General features: G+C 49.0%; 1 protein-coding gene across 3 annotated transcripts in view; it reads right to left on the bottom strand.

The window, feature by feature from the left end:
* The window catches only part of LOC126518564 (uncharacterized), a 218,275-nt gene that overhangs the window by 36,259 nt on the left and 165,698 nt on the right, over positions 1-16,318 (bottom strand). For all 3 annotated transcript variants that reach the window (XM_050168340.2, XM_055065017.2, XM_055065016.2), the window contains 3 exons: positions 8,713-8,869; positions 3,924-4,091; positions 2,809-2,989 (listed from right to left, as the gene is read on the bottom strand). In XM_050168340.2, the coding sequence (XP_050024297.2) occupies positions 2,809-2,989; positions 3,924-4,091; positions 8,713-8,833 (470 nt within the window). In that variant the 5' untranslated portion in view covers positions 8,834-8,869. The remainder of the gene's footprint in view (positions 1-2,808; positions 2,990-3,923; positions 4,092-8,712; positions 8,870-16,318) is intronic.

The following is a 16,318-nucleotide window of genomic DNA, read 5'->3' as shown; positions in this document are numbered from 1 at the left end:
GACGCACTTGAACTATGCGATGCGGTGAAGCATAAAAGTGCTAGCGATTTGCTTGAGCGATGGGTGGTAAACCATTCGTGTTGCAGCTGCTGCTAGTAGATTTCGCAGTTACAAGTATGTCGATGCCTCAACTCTGATCCGCGGATTTACTGAAACCTCCACTAAGCCGAATCGGAAAACCACAACGCCTAACAGCTGATCGCTCGTCGCCTTCAGTTTCTCCCAGAAACAGACGTAAAACTTGTATCGCAGGCTTTGTCTCTTACGCGCAGTTCTCTCTAGACTCGTCTGCACAAAAAATGTGCCATAAACTTATGTCAATAACAAAAACATTAATAAAAACCTCGTTATTATGTAGTGCGTATATTATAGCACGGTGTCGTGTGAAACGTCGTGCTTCTGCGCACATTTAAAGGCATACACGGCCGTTGTCCCTAGAAACTTATACTTTGTTGCTGCTTCGTCTGCTTAAAATAGTGTATACTCTAGGCAGATTCCAGTCCAATCATGAGAGAATGTAAGATTGGTACGTCGCTTAGATGGCAATCGATTCCAGCGCGGTTGAGTGCTTCTTTTCTGACGAAAGTGCCGCTTACACGTGACTGTAAGCATTATATACGTTATAAATAAACCGTTAGAGTTGAAGATGCCTAGAATGGTGCAAGGACTGGTCTTCGCAAACGCTAAAATAAATAGGAATCGTACGAGAGGGGTCTTATCAATTTTAAGTCACACATTTATAACACAAGTACAGCCGCTGGTCACTGTCGGTGTGCCATTTGTTTCTTCAGCAAGTTGTATCACGTTTCATCTCGATAAGGGACGAAAGAGACCCGTTTCTGTGTTGTTGCTCTTTTTTTTTTTTTCAAACCACGTTAACAGTTTCTATGCCCGATTTTTTTTTTCCTTTCTTCAGCCATTGGCTCTCATTACACAATTTCAAGGTTCTTGCTGCGAAGTTGTGACGTCCTATCTGTTCCTTAGGGCAAGATTTTCCCTTGAGTAGCTCTCCAACGTAAAAAGAAAGAGTCTTATGAAGGATTACATTGAGAGTACTGTACCATTGTATCGGTTAATGTTTCAAGAAAGGCCTGGACAAGACGTACTTAAGAGGGTTAAAAATATGTGGATACCGGCAAACAATAAAACATTTTTCTTCAAGCTTCACACGGCAATCTTGCCTGTTAAAACGTGTTTAGAGGAAAGAGGGATTTATGTGCCATGGGGAAGCAGATGCTTTCTGTGCAACAAAGCTGAAACGATCGAACATGTTTTTATTAATTGTAATAATGCCATATTCTTTTGGGATATATTACAGAGAACTTTAAAGATAGACCTACCCATCAATCCTCACGGCGTTCGTTTTTTACCACCTGAACGCGATTTTGAACAGGTGGATGTTATCTTTGTACTTGGGCTGCACGCCGTCTGGCGCAGTCTGTTGGCATATAGACATTGTGATGTTAAATGCCGATCTGTGTATGAATATTTTGCGGAAATGGTTGTGAAAGTACGTGACGTGTACAAGACGAATGACTGTGATGAAGCTGTGGTGTCAATGCTTGATACTTTAACACACATAAAACGAGTATGATCTATGATCACAAACTCTTTTGAGGCTTGTAGCCAAGCTGAAAATAAAGAAGAAAGAAAGTGTCTTTAGCAGAGGTGTAGAATCTTCGACTGTTACGCGGGATTACGTGGGTTCGAAACCCGCTCACGTGGCGTTCTTGTAATTATTTTGTTATTGCTGTTCAGGTGCTGCTTGTCGCTAGCGACACTAACCTTTTTCGCCACTTCCGTCTGTCAAGATTACTGCATGCAGTAATAATTCACAACCGCCGAACAGCCACGTACATCCGTTCCACAGACTCGCAATTCGTTTCAGTACGCTTATTCCTCTTCACTATTTTTTACATCTGCTGCTTAGCACAACAAGTCATAGCCATATGTTTAAGATCCTTATTGGCTACACAAGGTGCCACAACCGAGTTTATTAATTGATGCAAAGTAGCATTCTGGCGAGACTTACCACAATTTTATTGCGAAAGTAGCGCTCTACCTTGTGGAATGTGGCTAGAGGTATATTTTGAGCGAACAGATGCTTTTACAAAGTGTCTATTTTAGATAACAAAGCACGGTGGAAAAATTTTTTTGCGCAATTAGCCTAGCACGCGATTAGCCTAGTGGCTATGTAGTCAACATGCTTGCGCCATGTCAGGTTACTAGTGCAGTCAGAGATTCTTGTAAAAACGTACGGGACAAACAAGTTTATATATATATATATATATATATATATATATATATATATATATATATATATATATATATATATATATATATATATATATAGAATGGCGTCGTAACGCAGTAAGCGAAGAAAGAATAACACGTAGCTGGAATCGTCGAGACTCAATACCTTCGCGCATTGGAATAAGTTGGAGTTTGCTCTCAGCCAAACTGTGATGGAATTTACAGATGCAAGGCGTTCGTGATATTATCGAGGATTCTTTCGATAAGTGGTTCAGCATGCGCCATCGCATACTTCAAGCTTGCCGTGCCATTCGGTGGTACGATAAACGAAGGCACGATCGCTTGCGCTAACCACGAATTTTACAGCTGCGACGCTTGTGCGCGGCAGCCGCCCATGGATAGCGTCACCAGCACGTGGTTGGAAGCAGCACCCGCCTTCATTGGGGTTCGAAAAAGCCTGCAAGAGTACTGGAAGAACGACGCTAGGGAAGTTTCCGGCCTTTAACGTCACGTGTGATGCAACGACAAGCTGTGGACGATCGAGCGCTCACGCACCTTTCTACGGGCCCGTCGTTGCACGACGAGGGCTCGGTGTCGGCCGACGAGGTGGACCCGACCCGCTGCGAGAACCGGTCGACCGAGCCGTCGATGCCGGAGTCACCGTCGCTGTCCTGGTTCACCAGAGCGCTGGTCCTTCCAGGAGGAGGAGGCACCCGGCACTGCGAGGCGCGGATCTCTGCGGACGAAGGGAGCTCGAGTCGGTTAAAGGGAAAAAGAAAAGTCGGCTAGTTGGCGCTGGTCTACAAGTAACAAGAGCGCAATAGAAGGGGACGGAGAAAGAAGCAAGAGCTCTGTCGTTCTAGCCTCTGTCCCCGTTTATCGCACTGCTGTTAACTATAAATTTGTTCGGCCTGGGAAACTATTTTGAAACATTCATTTTCATTCATTCTGCGGAACAACGTCAATCCATATCATTCGTGTAGGTGAATGGCTCAGTGAGAACATTGTCACGTTGTAGTGACGGTGATGACTGATCTAAGAGTTTGACTATTTATTCGGTCAACTTGTGCGGACAAAGTCAAGCAACACTCAAACCACAACGATAGCGGCGAGCGCAGTCTGTCGAAATCCGTATTCACTGTGTAAGCATGTGTTGCAAGTCCGTAGGCTATTTAGTCTCATTTGTATATCACCGTACATTCCAGACTAATCGCTGCTGCTCGCGCACATTCGAGAGTGCACAAAACTTAGTGTGGCTTCTGACCAAACTGCGCAGTGAGTGACGAGGGGCGCCGCAGTGGCGGGCTCCGAATTAATTTGTTCCACCTGGGCTTCTTCAACGTATACATGCACCCTAAGCCCAGTGCGCGAGAGCTGTTTTTTTTTTTTGTATTCCTACGCCACCGGAACACGGGCGGGATCGAACTAGCAAGCTTGTGCTCAGCATACAAACGGCATGGCCACTGAGCCACCGCAGAGGGTAGCCACCGCGACGCGCAACCCTATTCGCGTCGCGCGTGTAATCTGATTTGAGGAGACTCGCTATAAGCATCGGCGACAACATTCAAGAAATTTCGGATACATCATCTAGCATCCGGCGATAACGGGATATCAGTGACAATCCGATGAAAATCGGCCACCGGCAAAACAATGTGCCACGCGTCACTCACCCGCCCCGGCGTACTCGTCGTCAGCGGACGTGGCCGAGGAGCGGCTGGCGCCCGGGGCCGAAGACGAAGAGGAGGTGGCCTGGTTGCTGGCGTCCGAGCACTCGCTCTGCGTGTCGTCTCCAGAGCAGCCGGATGCCTCCGTTGCGCCGCCCTGCTTGGCGGCCACCACTGCGCGGGGGAAGCGTGCGCGGTTGTGCGCGTGCGATGCGTCACGCTTGCGACTCACTTGCGGGCATGCTACGGGCTCGACTAAATGCGAACCTATCGACTGAGCAGGGGCAAACGTAATTTCCCCGAGAATAAGCCGCGCGAAGGCGACCGCTCCCTCTGTTTATCGAAATGGGAAGACATGTAAAGCAATATCTCGCGCTTCGAGTGAGACACGTGTGTTCCCAATAGACGGCAGCAAGAATACCAACGGCGAGGAGTCGAAAAAAAGAAAACACATCCAAAGCGAAATTGTGCACTACCCCAAAAATGTGGTAAGAGGATTCGGAGTACGTGACATTAGTGCATTCTGATGCTCCGCGAAAGTCGAGCCATTAAGCACAAGCGCCTACAGACTTCCGCACGTATTCCAGTGGAATGCCTCTCCCCCCCATCCCTCTGCAAGCAATAAGAGCGGTTGTATTGCGAGCTGCTGATATGAGTTTTCTCCGAGAAACTCCGCAGTTTACTTCGCCTGACCACCGGCGCAAAAGCTGGCCGCGTTCGCGAGCCGAATGCGTCCGCACACTGCAGGCGACGAACGCGTGGCCAGGAGCTACGCGAACGCGACAACTTGTGCCCCGCCTCACGTTAGGCAAGTTTTTCCTCGGGAAAAAAGACAAGCCTATGCATGTGCGTGTCGTACAATAGCATACCTGGCTGATTCCAACAATCACGCCAGGCCACGTCGTATAGGAAGAGGTAGGAAGAATAAAATGAGTTATTCTACCGTTAACTCATTCGCACTAAACTGTCATGCTAAGCTATACACGAGCTGTCTGGGAGGCTCAACATTATTTGATTTTACAACATTCTCAAAGAGCAAAGGCAAGCACACCTGCGCCGCTTGTCACAGCGTCTCAGTCTGTTTCTTGTGCGTTTTGTAGAAAACAATGCCCAAGGACGACATTTACGATAGAAAAATCAACCAAACGATCATTCTGGTCGTATACTCCACACAAAGGACAGCCCCATAGAACTCGTGTCTGGTTTAGTATCTTTGTAGTAGGCCCTGTCACTCTCGCACCTACTATTCTTTCTGTCTTGTTCAAATTTCGAATTTGAGCAGCGATTTGTCTTCAAGAAAGAAATGAAACCGAACTATAGTCTCAACACTTCGTAGTTGGGAAGTTGTAGCATATTGATCACTGCGGAAATCTAAGCAAAAATTTGGAGGACGGTTAAGCTTCGCCTTTAAGAGTTGGAACGCGACAGCATTCAAAGATCCCTGACTACTTCTCACGCTTCCCGGCAACTGCGGCGTATGTGACCGTAATGTTTACCGGGAAACGCTCGCGGCGAACGCTATACACGTAGGCGGGCTTTCTGGTCCAAACGCGGCCTCTTGCATGGGCCGCGATGCGGCAAAACCCCTCAATCTTCAAAACCAGCGCCAACCACTTCCCTCATCCTCCACCCCACAGCCGCGCTAGGCGCGGCCTCGACAGTGGCGCCGCCTATGCTGACTCTGCCTTAGCAGGCGACGGTTTACGCGCTACCGGAGGAAATCCGCGGAAAAGTTGGTTCGAGCCCTGCGGAGCGCTTTTTAACGCGACAGCGTTAAGGAGCTCGTGTCGCAGAAAAGTCGGTGGCGGCGTTGGCCGTGAGCGATAAATCCCAGAAGGCACTTCATAAATAAAAAACATCTTGCATTTTACAGTGAGCCCGAATGGAAAGAAGCCCTCAAAAGCCCGGACCTCAAGCTCGAACTCAAGACCGTCCAGAGGGCCCAAGAACAAGCGGAGCGTCACCACGTTCCCGGGCGTCGCCTACGGTTTCTGCCGGAGGAGTTCCACGCCTGGGATCTCTCCAACGGCTTGAAACTCCTCAGGACTTCAATAAAGTTCTTGACTGACTGCAAGATGGGCTGGTAGGAATCGAACCAGGGACTCCGGAGGGCGAGGCGGAGACGCTACCACTCAGCCACGAGTTCATTCTTTCAAAGGGACAAAATCGCCTCTAGTGAATGCGGTGTTGCCTTAGAAACGTGCCGTAGAAAGTTATGCTATATCGGTAATTATGACCATGTAACTTACAGAAGTCGCAGTTTCACGAGTAGCGAAGTACGTTTCCGCTACATTTCTTCTGCGCTCTGCGCACACGCAGAGCCATCTTGCGGCAAACACAGAAGACGCCCTCCTCGCAATGTACGGCGCTGCCCCGACACGTGGCGCGCCACTCGCCCCATGATCGCGTTCGCCTTCATGGCGCGTCGGGGCCCGGCTATCTGTGCCGATCGCGACGTTTAGCTGGCGTAGCGCGTTTGAGTAGGCGGTGCGATCGGGGTGCGATAACGCTATCGCGTTCCACTCTTGAAGGCGAAGCTTAAGCGTCCTCCAACTTTTTGAGGCGAGATTTTGCTTCGTAAGTCGGTAACTGGCCTTAATAATGTCGTGTTGGAATTGCACAAATATATAGCAAAGGACCGTTATTTAAGACGCAAAGTGCCCGCGCGTTGAGTGTTCGTGTTGCTGAAACACGACACATGCATGCGGCCTGCTCAAACACGAGCGTAATTACCGCAGTTCCAGGTTCTGACTGCGTGAAAGTATGTGTACGTGGTTTCGTCGGTTCATTTACGTGCCTGCAGGATACTTTTGTTTGGCCGGTGCGTGAGAGATTCTAACTGTCTGGGGCCAGCAACGCCTAGCAACAGGCTCGCTTCTGCTTCGCGCATTTTACAGATGTGTGTAGCTCATGCACGGGTTTTGGCAGCCATGAGCAACGCTTTGACACGTACAGATTATTCATAATTTGAGCAACATACCAGCACGAGAATTAGTTTTCTATTTATCTATTATAGTGCAAGTGGATGGATTTTGATAGCAAGAACGAACTTGGTGCGACAACAGGACAGAGGTTGCGAAAATAAATATATCCCCCCCCCCTCATTAGCAACAGTATCACTTATGTTGAAGTGCTAATTTTATATCTGTGTACTACGTGCGTCTGTGTTCTTTTGCGTTGTAAGTTTTCGCAGGGAAGCAGTGTTGCTTTAACTGGAACACTCAAGGCACACAAGACAGAGGACAAAAAATTGATTCGTGGGTTTTACAAGCCAAAATCACGATCTGATTATAAAGCGCGCCGTAATGGGGAACTACGGATTAATATTGACCAGCTGTGGTTCTTTAACGTGCCCCAATGCACGGGACACCGGCGTCTTTGCATATTGCCCCCATCGAAATGCGGCCGACCCGGCTGCGATTTCATCCCGCGCCCTCCCACGATCAATCCGTCTGCGCGTACTTTTGTCGCAATGGGCCGGCAATGGCGGTCGGGGCGCGCTGGAAAGAAAAAAATATACAAAAGCGCGTCGCATGCGTCCACGTGACACATATTGGCCAATGGAGGAGCGGAGGAGGCTGGGGCGACAGGAGGCGTGGAGGAGGAAACATCGGGGAGAGCGGGGTGGCGGAAAGATCTAAGAATGGCGCAACTTTTGGAAACTTGAAGGGCTTTACGATGAGGCGGAGGCGAGCGCCATCTTGAAGTCTTTTAAGGAAGCGGGCGCACCGCTCCATGGACCCCGAAATATTTACGCGCCCGGCGTGCGCAAATGGCGGACTCCGTCTCCGGTCTGTGCATTGTAGAAACGGTGGAAAAGGGGTTGGTTTGAGCTTTCGCGTAACAGAATTATGTTTTTCGTATATTCAAGTTACAATCCGAGAGCTATCATATCTGTAGGTTTTGTGTAGGTCGTAGTTTTTCCACGTATTTTAGGTTGAGAAATTCAATTTGTTCAATGAATTCCATGCGTCACTTGAACGGCCTGGGTATGAGTGGTCCGAAAATCATTGTAGAAACGGTGTCTGACGCCTGACGCTGGACGCCAACGCCGGATTTCCTGCGACGCGCGCTCGTTAACGCTATCACGTTAAAACTGTTCATGTGCCCGCAGCCATAGAGCTTCCCACAATACTTTGTAGAAGAAACTGTGGCACTACCGCCTACCGGAGCGGCAAGGATGGCTTTTCAGCCGGAATGGAACTGATGGTTAGCACGTGGATTTGCCAAACAAAACGTTCGCCTAAACATCGTCTTACTCGTTTCGAATGGATATGTGACTATTCCCAACAAAATATTACGTTATAAATGCTACAATTTTGAATGATTATGCATGCAACTAAAGTGTTACCGCTTCTACATTTACAAAAATAGGATTGCTCCTAAATATAGGTCAGTAAAGTCAGATAAAGCGTATGAACCAAAGCCACAAGAACGTCTGAAACCATAAGCACGAAGCTCAGGCAAATCCGCGTAATAATCAACATTCCTACTCCAACTCAACGATAGCAGCGCCACAATTCTTCTCCTTAAGTTATTTTAGAAATTCTGTGCCCACCACCGGGCGTATTCCTATCATTTACATTCACTTTCACCCTTTCCCTGCTTAATTTGTGTACACTTTGATGAAATACGACGGTTGTGCCGAAAGAAAAAGTGCTGTGCTAACCTCTAGGTTATTGATCTGGATCAATGCACCAAGTTAACTCTCTTTACTGGCGACACTACTACTGAATTGCATTACGTGAACGAAAGGATCAGTGCAATAACAAAATACGTAAATGACACCACTCACGTGGGCTCCACGGCTCGTCCTGTTCGCAGGCGCTGTCGGGAGATGGCGCTCGCACAAGTTCCGCCATGAAGGCTTTCAGCGAGCTGTCCACCGACGGTCGGTCGCCGCAAAGTGACGTCATCTCGCGGGCACCTCCTGCGGCCGCAGCTTCTGGGGCCTGCGCAGAAGACGAGGCGTTGTCTTACAGATATAACGCGCTTTACGCGCCCTAAGATTAGATAGATAGACAGATAGATAGATACTGGGGTTTTACGTGCCAAAACCACGATCCACCACGGAAAGACTTGTTCATTTAACTACTCCGCTCTTCCAAGAGCCATTCGCCTTTGGAAGAATCTTCCTAACGCCATCGCTTATGAGTGACCAGGAAAATATCCGGCATCTTCTAACAACGCATTTTTCAAAGTATACGTAACCTAACGTGTCATTTTTTTTTCTTGTGTTTCCCGTTAATATTGTGCTACTATCCGTTAAGTACTGTTTTAAATTAAATTGTGGCGTTTTACGTGCCAAAACCACTTTCTAATTATGACGCACGCCGTAGTGGAGGACTCCGGAAATTTCGACCACCTGGGGGCTCTTTAACGTGCACCTAAATCAAAGTTCACGGGTGTTTTCCCATTTCGCCGCCATCGAAATGCGGTCGCTGTGGCCGGGATTCGATGCCGCGACCTCGTGCTCAGCAGCCCAACACCATAGCCACTTAGCAACCACGGCGGGTGAGTACTGTTTTGTTACAGCTAAATATGTCCCGCTCACTCTGTAATTCTATTGATTATATTTTACTTTGTGAAAGTTTCTTGTTCACTGACCGCTCGCGTTCAAAAGCATTCGGTTTGTCCTTTGTACACTTTAACAGCACATTACTGTATGTTAGCGCATCTCTTACACTGTATTTTTTTTTGTATTTGTGTTCAGATATGTGTTGTAATTATTGTATAATCTTTGAGTGTACTCCCCCCCCCCCCCCCCCACACACACACAATGCCTCTAGGGGCCTGTTAGGTATCTTTAAATAAATAAATAAATAAATATGATTATGAGGCACGGCGTAGTGGGGGAACTACGGATTAATCTTGAGCACCTGGGGTTCTTTAACGTGCACCCAATACTCGGTACACGGGCGTTTTAGCGTTTCGCCGCCATCGAAATGCGACCGCCGTGGCGGGGGTCTTATACCGCGACCTCGGGCTCAGCAGCGCAACGCCGAAGCCAGTACGGCACCACTGAACAGACAGACATGAAACCATGTTAGAAAACTTCGCGAGTTCAAAAATAACTCCGGCATGCTGGACAATGAGACGTATTTGCTTACCTCGCATAGTGCTTAGTTATCGTGGGTTGGCGACGCTATATCAACCGACCAACAAAGCACGAAAGTAAGACGGAGATGGACCATCGCGAAAGCGAACGCCGCGCTTTGACAAACACGTCAATCGCGCGCGTTTCGTTTGCTGAGCGTGGTGTACGTATTGGACGCCGAGGCTCCACGAGACTGTAGACAACCATGCGACTGCATGAGCGCAGTCACGTGGTTTTATTTCATATTTCGCGGGGTTTCTTTTAACGCCGGAAAAATTCGTCACGCTGCATGTACGTTGCCACAAAATAATTAGATGGCTCGTTTCTAAAACCCTTCCACAACGTAACGAAACGCACTTGGCCATAAAGTGAATATTAAAAATTTTGAATTGATCTCAGTTAACTACTTACGCGGTATATGAAAAAATATATATATTTTGTGGAGCGGCACACGACGACAGGCCATATGGCGTTGGCTTCCCCCAGCTGCAGTTAGGCACTTTTTTTTAATCCTTGGTTCAGGTTACCAGAAACAACTTGTAAATTAAATACTTGGAGGAATTACCTTGTCTCGTAACGTATATAGGGCCATTATTCCTGGGTGTATTGTCTTTCTTTGGCGCTGCGCGCCCGCTACTAACCTGTCGGGAATGTGATGCATAGAAACGTTCCTGACAGTACAGCCGGAAACAAAGAGTGCTAAATAATAATATAAAATAATAATAAACATATTATTTAGAATGGACTATCGCTTTCACAAGATCGGCAGCGGTGGGCACGCTTCGCTAGGCAGCGTCGCCAGCCCTTTGTGGCTGTTGACAACAAAGTGAGCGCATTGAATATGCTTCCCCACACCCTGTGATTAGTGCGCGGTATAAACAAGGCACATGTATTGATTTTCATCATTTGGTAATGGTAGTGACGACAGCTTTGTGATTACAGCGATATGCAATGATTGGTTCGGTTACAACCTTAGATAGAGTCTTGGCCAAAGTTAAATCTATACACGACCGTTGTTAAGTAGCTGAATGACTTTGATTGGTGTGGCACTTCAAACCAAACTCTTCTAGCACAAACTGAGTGAACGATTTCTTGTCCGGTTTTGAAATGTGCACACTGAAATCTCCAACGATGGCAACAGGGGCAGTGTTATCACGGCTGACCTATGCAAAATGCGTGGTCATAGACTTCTAGATATCCCACTTGGGTGTGCCTGGATGCTTACTATACACAGTGAATATCACTATTCCATCTTTCCTCCCCACAGTCGGTGGCACCCTTGACTCGCAAGAGAGTCAAGGGTGTATGCTCGTACATACATTTTGTCCTTTGCGTATATCGCAACGTCTCGTGCTCGTGAGTCCATGTGCTGTTCACAAACGATTCCAGCACACCTACGGACTTGGAACAAAGCGTGTTGATTTGTTTATTTTATTGATCATTATTATTCATTATTAACATTAGGGGCGGAATGCTTGACGCCTGCTTCACCTCCGCAGCGGGTCGGCCCGCTATGTCACTCTCTCCGGGATGGGTGCACGTTCACTTTTTTTTGTTGTTGACGCACAAACACATGGAATACATGAAATCCTAGCAACAACCCCCGCGAGGGGCACAATACCTGCCTGCTCTTGAAGGAGGTAGCCAGAAGGTTAAATCAGCAACAACAATTCGTCACCGCTAGCAAGAACGACCAGGTCTTCCTTGGATAATGCCAACATAGCATCATGACTAATGCACGTATCTGGTGTTTTCATTTAAAGGAGGGTATAGTAGCCCCCCCTCCCCCTCCCCCGGACACAATTCCAATTCTAAACTTCATTTCGAGTAGATTTATTGCTTATTACTTTTTGCTGAAGATGCTTCTTTGAGCTGCACATACCTGCAACATAATGCCTAAATGATGATCTAATATAGCTGAAAATTAAATGGACATGTCAACACTGCAGCACTGCTGTTGGAAATAAGGTGACGGGCCTGACTGTCGCACCTCGTGTCATTGCCTCAAGAGCACAGCTAATCTTGTAGAATCGTTTCGGCTGTCAACTGCTTAACCTCGACGACGACCACGGCAGCCGCATTCCGCCCAAAACCATAATCGGTGTTAGGGGTTAATGTGTCGCGCCGCATATCAGCGGGACACAAGCACGCTATGCGCTAAGCAGCCGCGCTCGCAGTGCGCATTGACGGCTCCACCCTGCGCGGAGCGCTCACTGATTTATCTTCATTTCTCTTCTGTCGAACCCTCGCAATTTTCTCGAACCACAAATAGGCGCCGTCGTCTCCTTCGGCATCATTTACGCCGGCCCCAAAAATGCGGCTCCCAACGCGCCGACTAGTCCAGACCGACCGCGTCCAGCGACGCCGCTTCCTTGTCGGCGCACCGCGAAGAGTTGTGCAGGAAAGCGAACGGCGGGTGAGCACGAGGTGAAGTCGAGGCGCAGGGGGAAGAAAACGAGGAACAAAAATGACCGAACGAGACAGTAGTTGACCACTGCTTCCGTGTGCTCCGGATTTCTGCGGCCTTCTGTCCGTTCCCCTCTATTTCTACGCTCACCTTCACTGCCGCTTCTGTCTGCTCGGGTCGCCAGTGCGCGGCTGACCTCACGGCAAGGGCCCACCGGCGCCTCAATGATCTACCCGAACGCGCACTGTCGCTCGCCATGGAACGCTCCTCTCCCCACGTAATCCGGCGCCGACTGCAAGCGTGGCCATTGAGGAACCAATTTCCCCTGTCTGAAACGCTCGAGCCTGCCGCTGGGACGTCGTTGGACGCCGCTCCTATTCCTTCTTCGCATCCATGCTGTTTTGGTTCGCTTACGCCGCTCTCTCGAGCATTAGACTAAAGCTGAACAATTACTAGCATAATTTTCCCCCCTTCAGACAGAGCGTGCAGCATGGCGATAAGACAACCTGCCCTTTGATACGGGTAAACGCGGAGCCAAATTTCACGCAAACGATGAAACCAGCCGAAGGAACGGCAGGGAATGAAAACTAAATATTGGCAGCACGAATTGAAAGGCCAAACGACGTAGCGTGGACGCCGTACAGCGGCCATGTAAACATCGTTCCCGAGTTTTCGTTTCCTGTCTGTCTGCGCTACCAAATTAAGTTTTCAAGATCAATGCACAACAGATCCATGAGCTATTTTCCTTTTTGTGACCAGAGTAATACAGTTGACAGATATTTAAAAAAAAGGATTTGTGGGTGAGTTCATTATACTTAATGATTCAAAACAGGGCAAGAAAGATCAGACAGGTTTACAGAGAAACCAGACGACACGGCTCCATGGTGATCAACAGATGTTTGCTTGCTGTCGTACGACTACTCAAAATGAACGTGTACTCGAATTATATTGACGCGACAAGCTCCCGTTCCAGAGAATTCAACGTCGAGGCGTATGATAACATCAAGTCAAGCGTTCGACTCTGATTACCAGCGATCCAAAAGATGCGTATGTGACGGGAAGCTTAAAACGTGCCCGGAACCGCGCTATTGCATGCGCATACCTTTGAGTAAGGCCCGCTGTATACGCATACTGTCCACCCCCTTCAGTCATAAAGTAGTACACCTCCGCTGGCTAACGTAAATTTACACTCGGGCAGGTCTCGACTGGGCACAGAAACGAGACTATTACCGCCTCGCATGCTCGAAGAGCGCGCGGCGCCGAACGCGGCCCCTCGCAGGAGGACACTCGATGGGATCGAATGCGGCCCGCCGCCGCGGTGCGCGCGCAGTGATCGAGGCAGGCGGTTCGTGTGATTAACGACCGCCGTGTGGCCGCTGGCGCGTGTCGTGGAACGCTTTAGCACTTCACCCTTCGCCCAGTGTGGCGCGCGAAACGCCAGCGTCCACGCAGGCTTCCGAGGCCGCCGCTGTGAAGCGATGGCCAGCGAGCGGCGGGGCACAACAAGATCGCCCTTAAGCAAAAGCCGGCGCAGAGTAATGGGCAACCACGGCACGCTTCGTTGGCTCCGGCTTCGGCCGTAAGAAGGAAAAAAACGGCCCCGCTTGCTTACGCGCACATGCATGTGCAGAGCGATAAGAAGCCAACTTCGCACTCGGACTTCTCGCTCATTTCGCGTCCCACACGTACACGTGCGTTTGCGGAGTGAACGATCACGCCCGTGCACGCGTTATTCGAAAGCGGCACAAAAGTGAAGCACCTCGCAAGCAATGTGAGCAGTGTGGAGTCTAGCTTTGGAAGTAACGAGGACCCAGTGTAAATTCTGGAATCTATGCGCCCGTACTACCAGCACTTAAGTAAGGGGGCCTAAATCATTTTCATATATAGCCCTCACAGAAATGCAGCCTGCAAACTGCTCCACTAGCACCATCACATCGAATCACAAGACTAGTGCTGTCACATCACATGAAACACAAGACTGGGATGGAACATACGCGACGCAACGAGCGGAGGACACTGACGCCCGCTGTGCTGTGCTCGTGACCTCTCTTCGTCCTTGCCTCGCAAGGTCGGCGCTTCCGGACACTGTTCGTATTGCTGTTAGGACGACGGTGGGAAGAGCCCTCAAACAACGTGTATCTGAAATGAAACGCCGTCGCCTCTAGGGTGAAAGGCGAGGTGAGTGGTTCGCGGGAAGGGCATTCACTTTCGGGACCATTATAGGCGTGTCATTCCGGCGTATGTGTTTAAACGGTAGCTCCGGCTGCGAAGGCAAGTCGCTATGCTTCGGTGATTACGAAGCAACCTCGTGGTGACGAGCAGGAAATACGACGGAGAGAAACCAAGTGCCAGCGACGTTTAAGGCAGCACTTGTAGTGACGTTCTTTTCAGTGCTGGAAGATGGCCTGCGCGCACACGCGCTTTAGGCGTGCGCACACACACGCATCCTCCGTTCCCTGTAGTTTTTTTTTTTTCAACAGCAAGTCATTGAGTGGTCGCTCGCAGCGCTGCTTCGCACGGCTTTGTTTCGGTGAAACGGGAATCTGACGCCTGAGAACGCTCAGAGGTCATCGACCTTAGCACGTTCACGGTCTCCTGTGTACCACTGTCACCATATATCGTGCAACAAACCTTAAACGAGAATACAGGAGGCACATTGTAATGCCTAATAGACTCTCGACACCATTGCTCAGTCATTCATTTCATACAGGCTGACGAACAAGTGAGCCCGGTGTTCTCGGGAGTTGAAACACGCGCAGCGTGTCTGGAACGTCCGCATCTCACTGAACGGTCCCTCACAGATGCGTGTCTCTTCTCGAACCCGCGAGATGGGTCGCAATTAATTCAAGGGGAAAACAAGTCTATTACGCTCTTGGATTTCGGAGCTGTCAAACCGTGTGAACTTGAGCATTACTCAAGCAAACGCTTTTTTCCCCACTATATTATTATAAGTTTGAGGAGGCCTGTCTCAAAGGGACACCACTAAACAGCTGCTATAAATCAATTTAGTCTAATAACATTTAATTTCACAACTCGATGTTCATTTTGTTTCCGCGTAGCGGTTATAATTACTAGAAAGCAAAATGACGGCAAATGTCCCTTCCGTGAATTTCCCGCCGGAACCACAGAGCCGGCATGTCAGTGCATATAAAGTCACGGATTCCAATGTATCTTCGCCTGTGCGGGCTACTTTTTGGTAAATAAACCGTCAGCAAATGTCATAAAAACTTGTTAGGTTCAGTCTTCCGTGCCTTTAGAGTACGCTACAATACGTATTTGTTCACAACCAATGAAATTCTCCAGTGCAAACGGTGTTGCTTGAGATGACGTCACGAAGAGCTAGCGCAGGAACTTCAAGGTGACGTCGCCACGGGCGTTTCGCTTTTGTTATATTTTTGCCTGCCTTACCAAGCATCCACTCACAATAAGACTGATTTGGTTGGTAAAAACCTTTATTGAGTGTCCTGCAGATTGATGGCCCGGGCTCAGGTCTCCCACGTCGGGACGTCCAGGCCTTGCCTAGTCGCCGCTTCGCGGAGCGAGCGAGCAGCGAGCGCGGAGCTGTGCAGGGCATCGGCCCACCTCGTTGAGAGAACATCGGGCTTAATGCCTTTAGTCTTTGCCTCACATTCCCAGAGCATTCCCAGCAGGTTCTAAACCGCAGGCCTTTAAGGTGCTGTCGTGATAGATCTCAGGGAAGAATCTATGATATGCTAGCAGGTTTGGATAAGTATCAGGCTGTAGTTGCCGCCAGGCGGTCGCTTGGGCTCTGCATAACTTGCTAAGCGCAGGGAAACTTCGTCGCGCGAGATAGAAAGCCTTAGTTATTTCATTGTAGCTCGTTAGCCTGTCCCTGTCTGCGCCAACCCCGAGGGCTGTTCCGTGACGGATATCCCT

Source organism: Dermacentor andersoni, chromosome 1 (genome assembly GCF_023375885.2).
Source record: "Dermacentor andersoni chromosome 1, qqDerAnde1_hic_scaffold, whole genome shotgun sequence".
Lineage (NCBI taxonomy): Eukaryota > Metazoa > Arthropoda > Arachnida > Ixodida > Ixodidae > Dermacentor > Dermacentor andersoni.
The sequence above is the reverse complement of the archived record's forward strand: the minus strand, read 5'-3'. Positions and strand labels throughout refer to the sequence as shown.